This window comes from Gymnoscopelus braueri (genome assembly GCF_963280865.1).
Source record: "Gymnoscopelus braueri genome assembly, chromosome: 18".
NCBI lineage: Eukaryota > Metazoa > Chordata > Actinopteri > Myctophiformes > Myctophidae > Gymnoscopelus > Gymnoscopelus braueri.
In genome coordinates this window covers 4,077,090-4,096,955 of record NC_137618.1, presented here as the reverse complement: position 1 = coordinate 4,096,955, position 19,866 = coordinate 4,077,090, and the positions used below count along the sequence as shown (strand labels likewise).

The window sequence follows — 19,866 nt, the reverse complement described above, 5'->3', positions numbered from 1 at the left end:
AGTGAGTTTGTTTGCTCCTACCAGCACTCCGTCAGCTGTTACCAACAGTAGAAGACTACATTTTGAATGTGAATCACAATGGCATGTTCTAAGTTCGCTAGTAAGAGAAAGGTGGACAGTGGAAATCGGAGGTTCAAAGAAGAATGGACTGACACATATGCTTTCATCCTACCTCCATCAAGTGACCAATGTGTCTAATATGCTTAAAGACTGCAGCTCTGGTGAAGAGTGAAAATGTGAAACGCCATTATGCGACAGAGCACAGCTCTTTTGAAGAGGAATTTCCTCCTATTTCAGAGCTAAGGACAGAAAAAAATCAAGAAGCTGAAAAAGTCATATCAAGGTTCAAGCAGGATTATTGTGTCATCTATGACACAACAACAAAAAGCAACGGAATGCTCACTCAGAGTGTCGTGGGTTTTGGGTAAGCACAAGAAGCCATTCTCTGATGCAGAAATAATTAAAGAATGTTTGAAGTGATGAAGTGATGGACACCATGTTTGAAGGCAAAGCAAAAGAGGAAATGACAGCTAAAATGAAGAAAATCCCACTCTCAGATTCCACAGCAACCAGACGTAATGAAATACTGGCTGGTGATTTGTGCAAACAGCTTTGTAATGGAATACAAAACGCAGAGTAGTGGCAGCGGTGGCCTAGTGGTTAGAGGGGCGGCCTTGATACCGGAAGGTCCCTAGTTCGATTCCCCAATTCATCACATCAATCATGAATCACCGCTGAATAGCCCTTGAGCAAGGCTTCCATGCAGGGTCTGGCTGTAAATAAGTTTTGCACTTAGTCCAACACCCTGGGTAAACAACAAACTTTGCTTTGCTTTGCTTTGAGTGTATTTCCCTAGCAGTGGATGAGTCCACTGACACCACTGATAATGCTCAGTTTGTTGGTGTTTGTGAGGTATTATGATGAGGCGAAGGGGGAGTTTATTGAAGATGTGTTGGGCCTGGCAAACCTCAGTGGACAATCAAGGGGGGGAAGACATTTGCAAAGTAATATCAGAAATGTTGAATGAAAAAGGGATAGATGTGAAGAAAGTTGTGTAAATTGCAACTGATGGAGCTCCAGCCATGGTGGGTGGAGAGAAATGACTGGTTCAGTGTCTGAGAGACCACCACCCTGGCCTGATATCTTACCACTGCATAATCCACCAGTCTGTCTTGTAGAAGTGTACTCTGAAATCATGACAACTATGATGAAACTCATAAACCGCCTGCTGCGCACATTCCTGACAGAGGTAGATGCAGCTTTTGATGACGTTGTTGTTCTCCTGCACAACAACGTCAGATGGCTGAGCAAAGGCAAGGTCCTGAAGCGTTTTTTGGGCCATCAGGAAAGAGCTGCATGTGTTTCTGTCACAGCAAAAGACCACAAAAGCAAAACAGTTCCTGGAATTTCTGCAAAATGCTGGGAAAATGTAAGGCCAGGCCAGGCCGGTGACGTGAAAGGGTTACCCTTCCAGTAACCCTGGCCTGGCCTGGCCAACCGGACAAGCAAGGCCGGGCCTTTGTTTTGTTTTTTTTTATTTACATACACTTGTTTTCATTGTTATTTAAAAAAACGTATACATAAAAAATAAAGGAATTTCAGGGGGAAAAAAGATAAGTAATAGTGAACACAAGCTCACGGCATCACAAAGAGCTATTTGACTGTTAACACATTCCCCTGACATCTCCGTCAATTCATTTATTTATTTGTATTCCACAAGAGGGCGCTCTAACACAACTTAATAATGATCCCTTGACTCTGAGAGAAGGAATGGACGGATGTGACGTCATCCCAAAAAACGTCACTCCCGTCCACTCCTGTTATTTCTGGGCGGTGTAGCCGCCCCTATAAGTGGGGTTGGGACACCTCATTAGTGCACCCTTTCCTGCACTGTGATTGGCCCATAATAGTACACCCCTCTACATTAGTACACCCCTAGCTGTACTGTGATTGGTGGACTCTATTGGCTGACTCTATCCAGCACTGTGATTGGCTAGCGAGACACATGATGACATAAATAGGATTATGCAAAACAATAATTTTTTTTAAGTGAGCTTCCATCACTGTGATGACCACACCGCCCACTTCACACTGGGTGTGATTTTTTTGTAGAAAATCTACCTCGGATTTCTTCTTTTTTTTGGGTGAAAACAAGCCTTATTCAATGGGCGATACAAAATGGCCGATCGCGGTAAATTTGAGTCTGAGAAGTAAGCCCCAGTGTTGTTTAGTAGTAATAGTATTGATAATATTGTCTTCGGTGCATAATGTAACACTGTTTTTTACATGTTTGCAGTGATGATGAATCACCCATGAGCACCAGTGTTCTGCAACCAGCGGTTCTTGAGCCTGAGTCAGAGAGATGAGCATCAGTGTTGTTTACTAGTAATAGTAATAATAATATTGTCTTCGGTGCATAATGTAACACTGTTTTTTACATTTTTGCAGTAGTGGTGACACACAGAGGGGCAGGAGGAGAAGGAAGCCTGTCCAGCTACCAGCTCTTATCTGCCGTCGCCTGAGTCAGAGAAGTAAGCCCCAGTGTTGTTTAGTAGTAATAGTATCGATAATATTGTCTTCGGTGCATAATGTAACACTGTTTTTTTTACATTTTTGCAGTGATGGTGAAACAGGTGCAGGTAGTGGAAGGCCCCAGAAAAGGCGTCACACTCAAACAGGGTCAGTATATTTATTGCAATTTTTATTCAACTGTTTTTAGCTATGCATGTCATGCGTGGCGCTAATCGCATGAATTTACATACTGATCGGTGTGATTATCTGTGTGAATCTATAGGTCAAGAGCTCAGTCAGCTCCACCCTGCAGCCCTGAGTCCGAGCCTCCCTGGTTTACTGATGAAGTGCACGACGATGGCCCAGAGACAGTCTACAGGTTCAAGCCTAGCCAGGAACTCGGGACCACAAATGGACCGCACCAGCAAATACAGTCCTGGAGAGCTTTTTCTGCTTTTCTTTAGTGAGAGTTCACTGCGCACCTTTGTGCAAAAACACTAACAAGTGTGCTGCCAGAAACCTGGCTAAAGGAAAAAAGTACAAGTGGAGAGATGTTGAGGTTCCGGAACTGAAGAAGTTCTTCGGTCTCCTCATCTATATGGCCGTTGTGGAGCTTCCCAGTGTCCAGGACTACAGAAGAATCTGCTCTGTGCCATACCCAGGTCAGATCATGGCCAAAGACAGATTCCAGGTCATCATGTTGAACATTCACATGAGTGATCCCGAGGAGGATGTAGTGAATGACCTGAAGAAAGGAACACCTGAGTTTGACAAGCTCTTCAGAGTGAAGCCTCTTCTGGATGAAATCTTCATTGCCTGCCGGGCTTCTTATGGGCCAGACAAAGAGCTGTCGATCGATGAGAGCATGGTGCCAACCAAGGCAAGAACCGGCATGACTCAGTATATGAACGACAAACCGAACAAATGGGGCATGAAGCTATTTGTGTTGGCCGAAGCGAAGACTGGCTACACTTTGTATTTCAACGTGTACAAAGGGAAGGCTCAGACTCCCTCCGTGCAGGGACTGCCCTATGATGCGGTGATAAACCTGATGGGGCCAGCTAAACTGGGGACAGGACACCATATTTATATGGACAATTTTTACACAAGCCCCACACTGTTGAAAGACCTTTTTGAGAAGAAGTATGGAGCTTGTGGAACATACCGAGATGGCAGACAGGGGTGTCCTAAAGGAAGAGAGAATGCCCTCCCGAAAAAGGCACCACAGGGGACCATTCGTTGGATCCGTGAAAAGCCCCCGGTCTTAGTGAAGTGGATGGACAAGCGCGAGGTCCGTATGTGCTCCACCATTCACTTGGCTTCATATGACGGTGTGGTGAAGAGGAAAACGAAGGACGGAGGACAGTGGGCAACGCGCGACGTCCCTTGCCCCGCTCCCATCAAGGCATACAACAAGCACATGGGTGCAGTAGACTTATCAGATCAGCTAATACAGTACTACTCCGCCCATCGTAAAGTTGCTCGATGGTATAGGACACTGTTCCTCCACTTCGTGGACATAGCAACGACCAACGCCTTCATCCTCCATAAAGAGCTGGCCAAAGAGCACCCCATTCCACCCCTGGCACACAAAGATTTCATGGTAGGGATCGTGTCGGACCTGTGTGGGAGGGACGTGTCAGGACTTCCCAGCAAGAGGTCCTATGACCATCTGCCTGTTCTCATTTCTGAAGTGGAAGACAGCAGCCAGAAAGCCACCAACCGGCGTAAGAAATGTGATCAGTGCAAGGCCAGGATAAATGCAGAGTGGGAGAGAAAAGTGCAGGAAGGGACAGTACAGCCAAATGACAAGAAGCCGAGGCCCTCCGACACATCATGGATGTGTGAGTCCTGTGGAACTCCCCTTTGCATCATCCCTGGCAGAAACTGCTTCAGAGAGTTCCACCAGAAATGAAGAGACTTCATCATCATCACATCACCCTTTTTCCCCTTGCTCCTCCACCTCTTCTTCATTCTTCTTCTTCTTCTTCTTCTTCTTCAATTTTGCACAGGTAAAAAAAAAAGAAAAAGTGTATATTTATACATATTTGCACTATGTTCACACTTCCTACCTTCAAAACAAATGATTGAGGATAAGATTTAGTCTGTTCTCGGGGTCAATTGCACTGTGTCCCAGTGTGCAGGGTCTGAAAATGACTGTTGAGAGACTTATTTGAGAAGAAGTATGGTGCCTGTGGAACTTACAGAGATGGCAGAAAGGGGTGTCCTAAAGCCAGAGAGAATGCCCTCCCGAAGAATGCACCAAAGGTATCCCGTATCGGGGTGGACGTGTCGGGACGTCCCAGCTAAAAGTCCTATGAGCATCTGCCTGTGCAGATTTCAGATGTGAAAGACAGCAGCTTGAAAGCCACCAAAGGACGAAAAAAAAGTGTGGCCTGCAAAGCATTGTCCTCTTTTATTTCATTTGTTTTATTTGCACTATTTCAGTTGAATTTTCCACAGGAAAAAAAAACATGTCGTGCCTTTATGTGATGGTTTGGGAAAAGAAAAACATATTTATATATATTTTCACTATTTCTTTGTATTTGAACCCCTCAAAAGGCAATGCTTACTGAAAGAAAAGAAAAAACGCCTAATGGCTGCACATGCTTTGTTTTGTAAAGTGTTGTATATAATTGATTTTATTTCAATGTGACCATTTTCTGACCAACATGTGCAATCCATGTTCACATTTCCTACCTTCTAAACAAATTATTGAGGATGTTTGTGCTTTTTTTCAAGTAAAAACACTGAAGTTTTCAATTCCGATTTTGTGTATTTTGTCTGTTTCTGGGTCAATTGCACTGATACAGTAGGTCAAAGTAAAATACATTATTGTTGTGCCATATAGGTGAGGTTGTGCTGAAATAAAGGAGACCAAACATTGCTATGGTAAACACTTTCTAGTGAGGGATATAAAGACAGAATGAAAAGATTTCAAAAACGCCCAACATGGACTACACATAATATTGGCTGAAAATACATATATATTGCTTTATTTTACTTCTATTTCATCATTCCATGTTCATATGGGCAACCTATCCTGACATTTTCAACATAGAACATGCTTAGCAGGGCTTATGTATGATGTTTACTCCATGAACTTTATTTTCTGGATCCGATTTTGTTTTCTCTATGTGTTTTTAGTTCCAATATGCTTATCATAGTATATAAAAGTGAACAATACATTGTTGGGTCGTATAGCTGAGGTTGTCCTGATAAAAATGAGACCAAACATTAGTGGGTAATCACTTTTTAAATATGTTTTATGAAGGAAAATGAAAAGTATGCAAAAACGTCCAAAATAACTTCAGGGTTTTTAGGGTAAAATAAATACTAACATAAAACTTTAATTTTAATTTTTATTGAACAACAATTCAAATACTTTTTCACCCCCCCTCCAAGAATCCCCCAAAAATATATCAGGAGGGGGGTTAAATAACCCTCTCTTTTTAAATACAGACACGAGGGAGCACAGGAAAGGAGGGGGACAGCTGTAGTGCTGTTACTTCCACTAAGGGCGGATTCACACTATGGTCCCGGGTACAGGATACACACCCTGGACCACTTGACTGATGTTGTGATAGTGTGAACGTTGCGTATCGTTCCCCGAAACGGATCACTGTACCGTACACGAGACCGCCTCCGGAGGTAGTCTCGGATCCGGATCATGCGTATTCGGGTACGGAACGATGCAATGTGAATCCATCCGTACCAACAGGAGGAAGTGGACTGCTAATCATATATCATTTATATATTTTTATAATGACACATTATTTTAGCTGGGTTATAGTTCTACTTGAATGTTGACAAGAAATAATAATCCCGCTAGTGTTTGAGTAGCGTGAGCCGTGAAAAATAATAAACAAAAAACACATGTGTAGCGAACGCGTATATAAGGATAAATATACTAAGGATTATTCCGTGACGTCACTGCTAAAATACCAAGGATGCGTCCGTGACGCCAATATCATATTAACAGAGACGACGTTACATTTCGAGGTTTCAAAGACCAGTGCACACACTGCTTTGGTTGTGTATTGTTGATCTGTTGTTATTATAACTCAAGACAACGTCAGGAACACAGTCAAACTTTATTATTCACTCTAGACTCTGACAAGTGACTTTTCTTCTGTGAATGACGTTCTCTCTCCCAAAGCCCCATAGTCCACAGCGCCCCCATGAGGCACATATTTACCATTACTGTTAAATGAAATGGTCTTGAGTGCGGAAGAATCTTGGCCAATGTGAATACTGGCCAGCTGCGAGAGGCCAATCGTACTCGGGAACGGTTTGAATCAATCGGACCCAGTCTGAATCCGACCTAAAGGTGAATCAAGTGTCTCAGGAATTCAAATATTCACATACACAACCTGCTAAAATAATACAAAATGTCCTTTTCCTTTTAACACAAAAAGAAAAAAACTCCAATCCTCTGGTAAACAAATGACAAGATCTCAGTTATTAAGGTGCAAAAAATAACTATGGAACAAACATTGTGGCAAACTCTGCTGCTTAACACATTGCCTGCCAAGGACGTATGTTTACATACGTCTTTAAAAAAAAAAGACAATTCCACAAGAGGGCGCTCTACCACAATTTAGGAATGATCCCTTGACGCTCAGAGAAGGAATGGATGGATGTGACGTCATCCCAAAAAACGTCACCTCCGTCCACTCTTTTTTGGATTTGTATGTTTTAATCTCAGTCAATGTGTTAATTTGCATTTTCAACAATAGCAGTTGTTTTTGCCAGACCCAGGGGGTCGGCCTACATGAGGCTTTGTCTGTCCCTCTTTTCCTCCCTGTCCCTTTTTTCCTCCCTGTCCCTCTTTTCCTCCCTGTCCCTCTTTTTGATTAGCCAAGCTTCGCGTGACGCTGCTCTTCAACCACTAGGGGTCTGGCAGTGCTCCGAGGAGCACTTTTTCTAGTTTTCCCCTTTTCTGCAGCCTACATTGTAAAATCCTCATTGTTGATTTAACTCCGAAAAGTGTACTGTACACTTGACATGATGGGTCTATTTCGTTCCATTTGTACACTCATTTGAATTAAATTAACACTAAAAGGTCCTTTGCAGACTGGTGCGTTTTTTCGGACGAATATCGGTGCAAATTTCGGAGCACGTCAAAAAAATAATCGACCTCACGTTATGTCAATCACGTCTACACACTGCCGCCGAATATTTCGTCCGTATTAAGTTGGTTGGCTCGATTGACCGACTTAAATAAACTGACCTTTGCCTTATTAAAAAATACATTTGTGGACTGATTTGTAGTTGAGTACCCCTGACGTAGTGAGACCGGAGGAGAGAATAAATACATTCTGTATATATATAATATATATTCAGAATGTATTTATTCTCTCCTCCGGTTCTGCTGCCAAAAAAACAACAACATTTACTTATATATTATATAAATAAATATAGTTATAGCAGCGGATCGGATTGCGATACAACTGTAGAAGACGGACGGAGGGACGGACGGACAGACGGACGTCATGGTTTTGTTCGATCCTTCTGAAAATACAATAAGAGAAATGATCAAAATCAGACCTACACGGATATTTCCACTTATCTAGTAGGCCTACAGTTAGGTGTGCAGCGAGGATCTTCTGAAATGAGTGTCAGGATATTTTGTGCCAATCACAACATTTCAAGGAGAGGACATCATTTAGAAGTTGCTGTCAGCAGGGCAATACAGTACATGAGGTGGGTTATTTTGTTTATTTTTCTATTATAATCAAATATAAACGTATGTGGTGTCGGCCTACATGATTGTCGGCTAACTTATGTTGGTTCATCAATGTTAATTTAAATCTCATGAGCATGTACAAATAGAACCAAATGGACCCCTACGGGTCCACAGGGTCTGTTTGGTTCCATTTGTTCCAACTCTTCAGTTACACAACCCACAAGGTCCCATAGAACCCCATAAAGATACTTTATTTGCTTCAGTTTTAGTGTTCAGATTTTGTCAGCTCTTTTTTTTTTCATCAATTAAAATTTCTCTTGTTTATTCTGTATGCGTTCTCTTTCCTGTTTGGATAACATTTGTATCCTACAGGTCTGGTTTACTGATGAGTTTGAGACAGGGCCTAAACAAGAAACTGTAAAGCCATGATTTGCTATTGGAATGTCACGATCCGTGACTTGTTCTGTTCTACTGCTGTGTTTTCTTATGTTCCTTGTTGCTTAGTGTGGTTGTGTGTACCCTTATTTTGTAGTGTTGTTTTAGTGTTTCCTGTTTTTCCCAGTTACTGTTACCTGTCTGGTCTCACCTCCCTGATTACTAGTTTTCTCCACCTGTGTCCTGTTGGTCCCCCAGCCTATCCGAGAGTTGATTGTCTGTTGAGTTCACCTGTGCCTAGTTAGTCCTTGTCTATATATATGCCCCTCTGTTTTCCTTTGTTGTTAATGCTGTCACTGTGTTCAGTCAGTGACCTACATAGTGATGTCCTTGTATTCTTTGTTTGTTCCCCGAGCATCTTAACTATCCTACCCCCCCCCCCCCCTGCCTCACTGTCTGCGCTTGGGTTCTACACCTCTCTGCCTCGCACCGTGACAGAAATATGGAGCTAATTAACACTTATTTTAACAACGTTCTGTCCAACTGACCATTTGACCGTAACCAGGTTCTTCTGGGCACCCCCAGTACACACCATTGGTTCTGCTCCGTTTGACACTGTATCATATCACAAAGCAGAATTAATTCACAAACTGTAGTTGTAATTTAAAGGGACTACACCATGAATTTAAACTTTTCCTCATTTTTTGTATTTTTGGTCTCACCTACCTCTCTTCTATCCCAAAAAATACCCCAGTTTGAGCACTAAGGCTTCAACAGCATATCTGGGGTTTTATGTAAATTGGTCTCAAAATGGGCCAAACTGATTCCCCCCCGCACGTGACCTTACAAGCGATACAATCCCTCCCATTTTTCAGTTCCAACATAAAAGCTTTTATTTAAAAAAAAAAAATTGTGAGGGCCATAAACAATATGTATGTCAGGAATACCCAGTCATTTGGTAGCAGTAGAAGACAAATAAACTAGGAGAGGAGTTATTGCCACATGCCTCCCAAGCAGCAGACTTGGGAGACACTGACAAGTCTCCTGCTTTGGAACTGACACCTTTTCAAATGAGGACAAAATATCAGCTTAGGCGGAGGAGTACAACATTTCCGTTTTATTTGACATGACAATGTATAACTCAGATGAACATTGGAGCAGCAATATGCTTGAAAATTAACACAAGTTTGGCATTGGAAATTAAACATTGGATTAAACAGCTGTAGCACATTTCAAAGGCCTAACATTAATGTGAGCCAAGTGGCATGAAACCAGGCTGATTTTGTCAGAAGTCGATGCCATCATTAAGTTAATGCTTTTCCACTGCATGATAACTGGCTCAACTTGAATCAACTCAACTCTCACTGGCGTTTTGTACCACACATGGTGTTAGGAAGTGGATTTGCACTGATCTCAGATCATCATGAAGTTAGTCTATATACCAGATTAATAAACTAAAAGCAATATTTCACTCATGAATAAAAATGTGGTCACTCACCCTCATGCCCCTTGAAACGCAGGTGAAGTTGATCATAGCACAGGAAGGTTGCCCATCAGGTTACATTTGTTCTCGGGGGGAGTCCGTTTAAAAAGCATTGTTTATTTCATTATCATCTGATAGTAACTTAAGTGTCTAAAAACAAAACAGCCATTTATACACTCTCAGGGTTATTGGGGTTTGTGGCCTAATGCAGTGGTTCTCAAACGTTGATTCCAGGGACTGGGTTCCTATAGGGGGGTGTCTAAATTGACCCTTACAAGTCTGTAAGTCCGACAGTGTACAAATGGAACCAAATTTGGTTCCATTTGTACATTTTCGGAGTTAAGGGGATAAATAGGGGTCCTTGAAATTAAAAAGTTTGAGAACCATTGGCTTGTGTGAGCAGTAGTCTCAGTACCCAGGCATTTTATTTGTATGTGGGCAGTGACACAGCCTGGATGACAACTGAAAGCAACCGTTGATTTTTTTTTTCTTTTCTGTATAACACCTGTTTGCCGTTGCTTGTTTTGAATATGCAATTAAATTTGATGTAATTTCAGAAACTTAATTAATCTGAAACGAGTGAATGTATATTGTTGCCTGAATAACAATAAAAACTTGGTATTTGCTTAGCGCGTGCTGTATTTCCCTTTATAAAAGTAGCGCTGCCTTTTAAGGTGTAATTCCAGACATTAATCTGAAACGTGTTAGTGCTGTACATTGCCGTCTGAATAACAATACAAGCTTATATAGGGTGCGTTCGAAAATACAGCACTGAGCGCACTGGCCAATACAAACTAATAGGCGAGTGTGCTCCGGTGCGTAATTTTCGAACGCGCCCATAGTCTTTGCCCAGTGCACACGGTTTCCTTTTTTAAAAATAAATGTCAATAAATGCTGCGGTTTTCTACCATTACAAATTATACTGTCCTGGAGTGGTTCTCAAACAGATACGGTATCTTCTCGCTCTGCACATTTTGGTGGCTTTCTCTTCTTTCTCTTTGGTGTGTTCTTCCTGAAGTCTGTTGGTATCTGACCGGGTTAGGTGATGTCAATGTACCTAACCCGGTTCTTCCTTCCACATTTGTGGAACAAGGGACAGGAGACGTCAGCGGAGAATGCCAAGTTGAGCACCAACACGTCTGTGTCATCAGCCGTTATTACAACAGCGCTGTAGCCTTCTGCTGCAGCATGAGCTGCATGCAAGGACATTCTTGTGTCTGCCTCTTCTTGGTTAGACTGCAGGCCTGCCATAGGAAAATGAAATGGAACAGGAAATAGGTATGCAACCTTCTGAAAACCTGGGACTACAGTTATGCACACAGAGCTGATTTACTAGGTGTAGGTAGAGTGAAGATGTTCTGAAATGATGTGTCAGATTTTGTGCACATAACACTGGCATGTATTTGACACTAATTTAGCAATGTCTGTCAGACAGCAGCTAGCACGTTGGCACACCTTGATCTAACCCATTATTTTATAGCACCAACTGTAATGCCGGGGTGGTGGTGGTGGTGGTGGTGGGGGGGTGGTCCAGGTATGGCTGGTGGTGGGGGGGGGGGGGGTCCGAGTAGTAGGGCCTGAAAAAGTGTTGAAAAAAAGCACAATATTTCTGATAGCAATCAGTGTTATAGTGTTTGCTCAGTAACAGGGGTCTCCCTGTCTCTCTAGCTCTAAAGTAAACAGACATTTTCAGAATGGTATAGCAAACGTTTACAAAATAATTGTTTATTCTAAAAAATATATTTTGCTCTTCACAAGAACAAATAAGTATGTATGTTACAGGTAAATTGGCATTCCAGGTAAATTGGAAAAGGTGCGCTTGTTTTCACCGCCCCCCAGGCAATTCTGTAGAACCAACGCTAGAGGGCCAATGAATGCACACTGAATCCACACTGAATCCACACACATGCACACGCATGTGTGCGCACGCGTGTGCTTGTGTGCATGCGCACACATGCACACGCACAAATGTGTGTCGTCGTGGACACTGGATAGTAACCATAGACTGTATGATAGTAACCCATAAAAAGATCTATTCTCCCCCTATCAGGTTACAACTCGGACGGCGCTGATTCGACTCAGCAGACCTTCGGCCGGTCGGCGCGAGGCGCGCGCCTCCTCGGCCTCAAGCTCTGCTGAGTCGGCGCGCCTCCGTCATGGACTAACTATTATCACGTGCGGTCCGCGTCGGATCAAAGCCCCGCATCGCGCCGCCTCCTCCTCCTCCGCCTCCTCCTCGCACCGCCTCGTATCAAAGCCCCGCTTTGCGCCTCCTCCTCGCGCCGCCTCGTATCAAAGCCCCGCATCGCGCCTCCTCCTCCTCCTCGCGCTGCCTCGTATCAAAGCCCCGCTTCGCGCCTCCTCCTCCTCCTCCTCGCGCCGCCTCGTATCAAAGCCCTGCATCGCGCCTCCTCCTCCTCCTCGCGAGCCTCGCGTAAGCAGGGATTTACGTTGAGCCGGGAGTTACGTTAAGCAGGGAATTACGTTAGCGGGCGAGTGCTTCTTTAGGAGAAGCCCGACCCTTCCCCGTGATCTGGACTTAGTCTCCTTTGGTTTAAAGGAAACCTATGAAGGAGTTTAGTTATTACTTGATTCATTACTCAAACTGTTATTGTTTAAACAGGGTTGTCCTCAGTTTGTCTTCATTGGAGTCCCGTTTAAATTTTTTATCCATTTTTTTGTTTGTTTTTTTGTTGTTTATGTACATACATGGGGACTTGCTGGAAGTACTCAAACCCAGGCAGTATAACCAATTGAACAGGCGAAAATCAGAGAGTCAAGGAAACGAAAAACACCAACATCCTAACAATTGTTTTCAACCAAAGTAGCAAAGGATATGTGCATAGGGAAGAAAATCAAATAAAATACCATACATCAAAGAAAAGGAAGCCAAACACACCAATCCCCTATAGACTAGGCATATTCAGAGGTCCCAAACATTAATTCGACACATATATAGCACATGGAAAAAACAAAAGGAGAACACCAATAACCCAGAAAGGAAGGAATAAAGAACAAAAACCCATCAAAATCCTAATAAACTATTTCCATGTGTGGGGAGCTAACCTTATAACCAGAAAATGAAAAGGAATTAAATTCAAATAAGGCACATAAAGGTGATCTCCCATCAACTATTTTCAAATCGAATTGTCCATTCTAATAACTATTTACACTATAGTACTGTTAGGTCAACTGATATTTGAGTATAAGTACATGGTACAAGTATTGGTATCAATGTACTTAAAAACAAGTACTCATTATGCAGAAAAAAACAGAAATACTGCTGCATAGTAAAATGTATGTATAATAAGTATTAAGGAACATTCTGATTATTCCAGACTGAAGCCGCCACCGTCCGGGTGGGTAAAAGATTGCCCTGGTGAATGTACAGTAGATCGGACCGAACTCCTCATTCAGAACGACTCTTGCCACGTTATCCACTCTGGTAGGACCCCCGCTATTGTTCTCGCAGTAGTCCACGCTTACGGTCCAGGTCACCCGTGCCATTTCTGCGTAGTACTTGGGTTGAGAGAAAGGAAAGTGTAACGTTAGTGTATTTGTTATATAGCTGCACACAACACCTCACATTTCCACATCCATTTCTGCATCAAGGATGCAGAGAAAAAAAAGCTTGTAGATCGTTTATGTTTTAATTTTGGAGTGTTTTTAGTGTGATGGGTAGGGCTATAGTCCTACCGTGTGGTTGTAATTGTAGGCGACCAGGAGGGAGTCCCACTGTTCATGCCAAGACCAATGGTCTAATCTGGGGATGTACAGTAAATCAGAAATTAACTTTCTTGACATTAAGTTAGAGGGATGATAATGTCAATGTACACAAATCTATCTATATCATAGAAAAGGTAAGAAAACCGTCGGGCGAAATTCCCCTTTAACGACATAATTGGTGCATTGTAGAGAGAGAGACCCTGATTTTAAGTCTGTGTTTCCTCACCCTCCATCTTTCTCTTTCAGACGTGCCCCCACCTTAAAAGATAAACTTGTGAGGAGCTACTTACTTGCACAGACTTAGAGACAGATTGGCTGAACACAAAAAAACACGCAAAATTAGCAAATTTGAACACATATGGACAAACCCACACTTTGATATGAACATAGAAATTACACCCATTTATCGATAAACCAAATGTATCAATATGTAATGGAAAAGTAATTAAACCCCTCTCTCTCTCTTTTATCTTCTTAAAATTGCTAAATACAACGCACAAGCACTTAGTATCAATGATACAAAGTCAAATTATATGATATTATACTGATACTAATATGGGACCTAGTGTAAGGGCGTGTTAGGAGGAAGTGTAACCCATGGAACAAAAGGGAATTACTGAGGAATAAAGTAATGCAGAATAGAGAGTACATAACCACAAATTCCAAAAAACTATTTTCCTACAATTAGCCCTGGTATGCAAACCTAAACCTGAGTCTCAAGCCTAGTAGGGTGAAGACCCCAGGGACCTCCTAAGCATGCCGCTATCCCCGAAGGGACTGCAGCGATGCAGAGGGAGAAGGCAGGGGAGAGCCGGAGGCAGCGTAAGCTAGGCCTCTCCTCAAGCCAGTGGAAAACCCTGAGCTGAAAGTTATACCTGGCAGAGTCTTTAAGAAGACAAAGAAGCAGGCAAACAGGAAGTAAGAGTGATAGACAGGAAGTGAGAAAGGTCTTCTTCAGTCTGCAGGATGAAGTCCCTCAACATCGGATTGGAATGGCTAACCTGTTAAAATCGCTGCAGTGTGGCCAAATGTGCACACAACCACATGACCATATCTTTACATATCTGTCATCAATTGTTAGGTAACATTTTGTCTCTGAGGGTTTTTTGGCTTTGGGAAGTCTACCAACCTCTAAAGGTAGGGTAAGTGATTTTCTTTGGTTAAAATAAGTGTTAAATAGCTCTATATTCTGATAGTACTCATTGCTATAGAGCAGTGGTTCTCAACCAGTGGTCCGGGGACCACCAGTGGTCCTTGAGGGGGTTCCAGGGGGTCCCCAGCCAAATTAATAATTAGGAACCAAATTGACCCTTATATGTCTGTAACCCTGAGAGTGTACCCTAGCGGGTCCATTTGGTTCCATTTGTACACTCAGGGTTAAATGAACACTGATAATGATGATACAGTAGTGTATATTGGGACCCCCAATAAATCAAAATGGTTGAGTCCCTGGCATATCTTTTCTAAAAGGTTGAAAACCACGGCTATAGAGCAACTATCCAGATAATTCCCATTATGAGGTGAGCCCAGAAGCTCATCATCGCCCCTGAACGCAAGCCCCCTCTCCCCTAAAAACGTTATCACAGCCACAACTCTTATTTATACCTGCCTACAGTACTGCCTCTCTCCGTCGATTTGATGGACACGGTCCGTGTCAATTCTACCCGTGGCCTTGGAGCGCTGGTGTAATGACATCGTGCACTCTCTGTGCTCTGCGCTCCCCTCGTGATCTTCAATTCGCTTTGAATGTTTCCAGTCATCAAATCCATCAACGAAACGACTATTGGGCTTTTTGCAAAATAGTTTGCAAGCAAAACAGTAAATGCAGCCTGTCGATGGAAAGTAAAGTAACCACTGTCTAGACACAGTTTGTCCATTTGGCAAAGAACAACTGAGCAGTCCATTAGTAAAGCTCCTATAGAACCCCTCACAAGCTCTCACCGGACAATTATGGTCCGGCCAGAGGTTGAGCTGGGAGGAGGACAGCTGGGTCAAAAACCGGACTGTCCGGCGTAAAACCGGACGAATGGCCACCCTAACATGCAGTACGTTGATTCCCTTGTCTTTCTTTATTCTGACCAATATATGCTGATGTTGCTCTTGGTAAACTTTGTTGATGACAGGTATGAGGTAGGATGACTGTATTGAGTAGGAAGTTGTCTTTTTAGGCATTTGTAGTTTTAGCACACCAGCCCACTCTGATATATCTGTATATGATGCTATGATGAACAATGTGGATGAGCAGGTTGTTTTCAGGCATTCCTCTTGTTTCAGGGCATGAACTCCAGTGGCATTTCCATTGCACTGAAATACGACTTCCGCAAGGAAGGGATGACCTTTGTAGTGTCCATTGCTAAGCCACAAATATGGCATCAAACAAGACTCATTCACCACCCATTTATTTTCATCCCATCTTTGTCCTGGTTGGCTATCACACTCCGACGGTGGTCCTCCTGAGGATGAAGCACTACTCAAAGGAATAAAATAGGTATCAGCAGGGCTTGGTGGAACTTCAATGGACTCCATGCTGGTGTCATGTAAGCTGCTATTCATGGATATATTCATTCCAGACTGTTCTGGCAGTATCTGTGGGGTGAATCTTTTTTTTAATTATTGACAGCTTCAAAACACTGCTGTAAACACTGGATTAAGACATGCCATGACTGTCTTTATACAAGTTTCGTCTCACCTTTGGTAGACACCACGTCGGAGGCAAGGCATTAGACAGCCACAACGGAGTTCACACATCTTTTGGGTTTTCATGCAGCTTGCAGCACACAACTGTGACGTTAACACAGTTTCTCTGAAACCAAACAGTGGCCAATCCTTTCTTTCAGTAAATGAGAGTGAATGTTTGGTCATGTTGTTGTATGTCTGGTCCTTTTTAGATCAATTCCCTGATGTTTAATTTCTAGTCCGCTGTGCGAAGAAAATCACAGATCTACAAGTTCACAACACATGTAACGCTTTGTGAGTTTGCAGATTGGCTATTTTCGGGAATGACTGGACGTGGATGATTGTGTCCCATTTGGGACGTTCCGCCTGCTGAGGGCTTGGGCTTTTAAGGAAAAGCTTCTTTCTGGCTGATGACTCAAAAGGATGTGCTTGAGTGATCCTCTGTTTCATTGGAGTTCATAAAGGACAGATCATAAAGTATAAGAAAACATGACAACAAAAAAGTACACACTCAGAAAAGACTAAACAAAAAAAACAAAGCAAAGACATAAAGCTACTATTCGTATGAAATACAAAATAAAAATATGTTTTAGAATACCCATAACGTGACAATGTTATGGATGCCTATGTGGTGGCCACTAGGTGGAAATGGGCATTCCATAGGGAGACAAGTGCATTCATTTGAAACGTCACAATATGATATTATACTGGTATTACAATTTACTTAAGCAATGTGATCACAATTTAAAGGTTAAAAGGGTAGAAAAGCACTATTATATCATATCAAATACACCTGTAAGAGAAACCACCGTCAGACTGTAGGGAGAGGAGAGATAGAGGGGTTAGTAGAGTGAGGGTTCAAACACTGTAAAAACTGTAAAAACACACTTACACACGACACTATAGGTGGGTTAGGTGCACACTTCAAACCACACACACACACACACACACACACACACACACACACACACACAGAGAGCATGCAGTGGATAGGAGGGGGCCCAGAGCTCTCCAGACAGTTCTCCCCCACAGTGCGACTGTGGTCGGCTCCAACTATCTGGATACAAGAAATAACAATTAGTAATATAAATCCATATATATATATTTTTTAAGACACTCACGCACACACACACAAAAACCCCAAAACACATAAGACCAAAATAAAAATAAAGACCTGCCTCAGGTGACAATTTGGTGGGGGGGTGGAGGAGAAAAGTAAAATAAAATGGTGACTTTTTTAAAGACAGACGCGCACACACACACACACACACACACACACACACACACACACACACACACACACACACACACACACACACACACACACACACACACACACCACCAACCTCCCCCTTTTAATCATGCCCTTCAGGCCTAGGGACTTGGCGTGGGGTGAGTCTTATTTGGCCTGGCCGAGGGACTGGGCGAGGGCGGTTCCTTGGGAGCAGGTTCACATCAGGGAAAGGGAAAGGAACCCCAACCCTCGCCCTGGCCTCTTCCCCCAGTTCCTCTGCAAGGGTTTCAAAGGTCCTCAGGCTTAGGGACTTGCCGAGGGGTGAGTCTTATTTGGCCTGGCCGAGGGACTGGGCGAGGGCGGTTCCTAACCCTCACCCTGACCCTGGCCTACCTGACCTTGTCCCGGTCCCTCCACGGTAGGGACTGGGACAGGGCGAGGTAGAAGATTATTTCATTATTTCAAGATTCTCCATTTTATTGTTGTTTGTAAACAAACAAAATAGAATAAATGGAGAAAAAAAAATGACAGGGCTCCTCCCGCAGGGAATTGGGATTTTTTTTAAATAAACAAACAAAATGAATTAAATGAAGAAAAAAAATGACAGGGCTCCCGCAGGGAATTGCGAAACAAAAAAAGCTTTGTTTACCAGCTTTGTCTACCAGTAAAGTTTTTTTTTCACAACTCTGTTCGGCGTAGCATTCGCAGAATAATCGCATAACTCCTCTAAGGGGTTAGGGTTAGGGTGGCAGTTGGGTTATCAATGAAATCAAATAGAACACATAATATATAGTGGTCTAACAAAGGGGCAAAAGCAGCAGTGGAGCTAAGCCTATAAAATAAAACATAACACAACAGTTAGCCCCCACAATGCATTATAATTACACATCAAAATACATTATATTCAACATACAGAACACTATATTACCTCAACAATGGATACGCGGGGTCTCCAAGAAGAAATATAGGGATGGGGACTTCGTCTTCCACAATCCTCTTTTTTAAGGCAGGGATGCGACCGGTTTTGAAATGGGCGCTCAACTGTGAATTTGCAAACACACAAGCATCGTGAACGCTCCCTGGCCATTTGATCACAACATCAATTCATTGGTATTTGTAATAACATGCGGCTTGGACGTTGAGCGAAAATCTCCCCTTTCTGTTGATGTAATCCATGGAGTTGGTGGTAGGCTGTTGAATTTCTATGAGAGTGCCATCGACTGCTCCCGAGTACTGTGGTGTACCATAGGCACGCCCGCCCCGCCCGTCAATAATCAGATCCGTTGTCCGCCCGTTTACCCGTGCTTATTTCAAAATACGAACCAGACCCGCCCGTTAAATAATAGACCCGTTGTCCGCCCGTTTACCCGTGAATACATGCAGTAAAATATGAATAGCCTACAAAGACAGTAACTCAATTTGAAAGCGCTTTATTTTTTACTTGCATTTTTTAACACAAGATAACAGCAGCCTTAAAACAATGCTCTCAGCGGTAGCTACATTCAGTGGTCAGGGTCTGCAACTCTGCATCTGCAGCATGTCAAATAGCAGCAAAGAACATGGAGGACAGTTAAGTTGACTCACAAAAACACGTTGAACATCCAGTTCAACTTTCACATTAAAAGCATATACAAAAAAGTAAACAACCACACGTGCGTACTGCTCCGCCAGTCCGTCTCCGTGCGTAAAAATAGAAACATACAATATCAGAGTCAGTCAACCACAACACAAAGCCACTCCATTTTACACAACAATAATAGCTTACATTTTGACTGTAGCAGGAAATATATTGTCCAAAAGTCCAAACTGAATGTACAAAACATTAACATAGGCACTGCGCTGCGCTCCTCTCTTTTTTTCTCTTTTTTTTTTACATAGGTGGATTAGGCGCTAGTACTCAATCAATCAATGACAATTATTCCTTGATCCTGAGGTTGCTATGCAGGAAGAAAATTTGTTTTAGTCATGCTGCTTCAGTTGAACCACATAAATGAGTTTACTGATTACATGCATTTAATCTATTGCAATTAGTCCATGAGCCAGAGCCCCAAAATTGAGCCATGATTATCAAATAGGTGGGCAAATCCAGGTTTGATGTTTTGATGTCAAACATCTCTAGTTTGCAGTTTGACATGATAACCATTGCAGACTAGTAGCGTAGTGGTAGTTATC

The 19,866-nt window shown here is 42.7% G+C and overlaps 1 protein-coding gene across 1 annotated transcript; it reads left to right on the top strand.

Moving 5' to 3' along the window:
- Window positions 1-3,109: 3,109 nt before the first annotated feature.
- Window positions 3,110-4,426, top strand: LOC308105820 (piggyBac transposable element-derived protein 4-like; the record flags this gene model as incomplete). Its single annotated transcript, XM_080456745.1, has 1 exon — window positions 3,110-4,426. One exon carries the CDS (start codon window positions 3,110-3,112, stop codon window positions 4,424-4,426), a length of 1,317 nt encoding a protein of 438 aa, XP_080312871.1.
- Window positions 4,427-19,866: the final 15,440 nt, after the last annotated feature.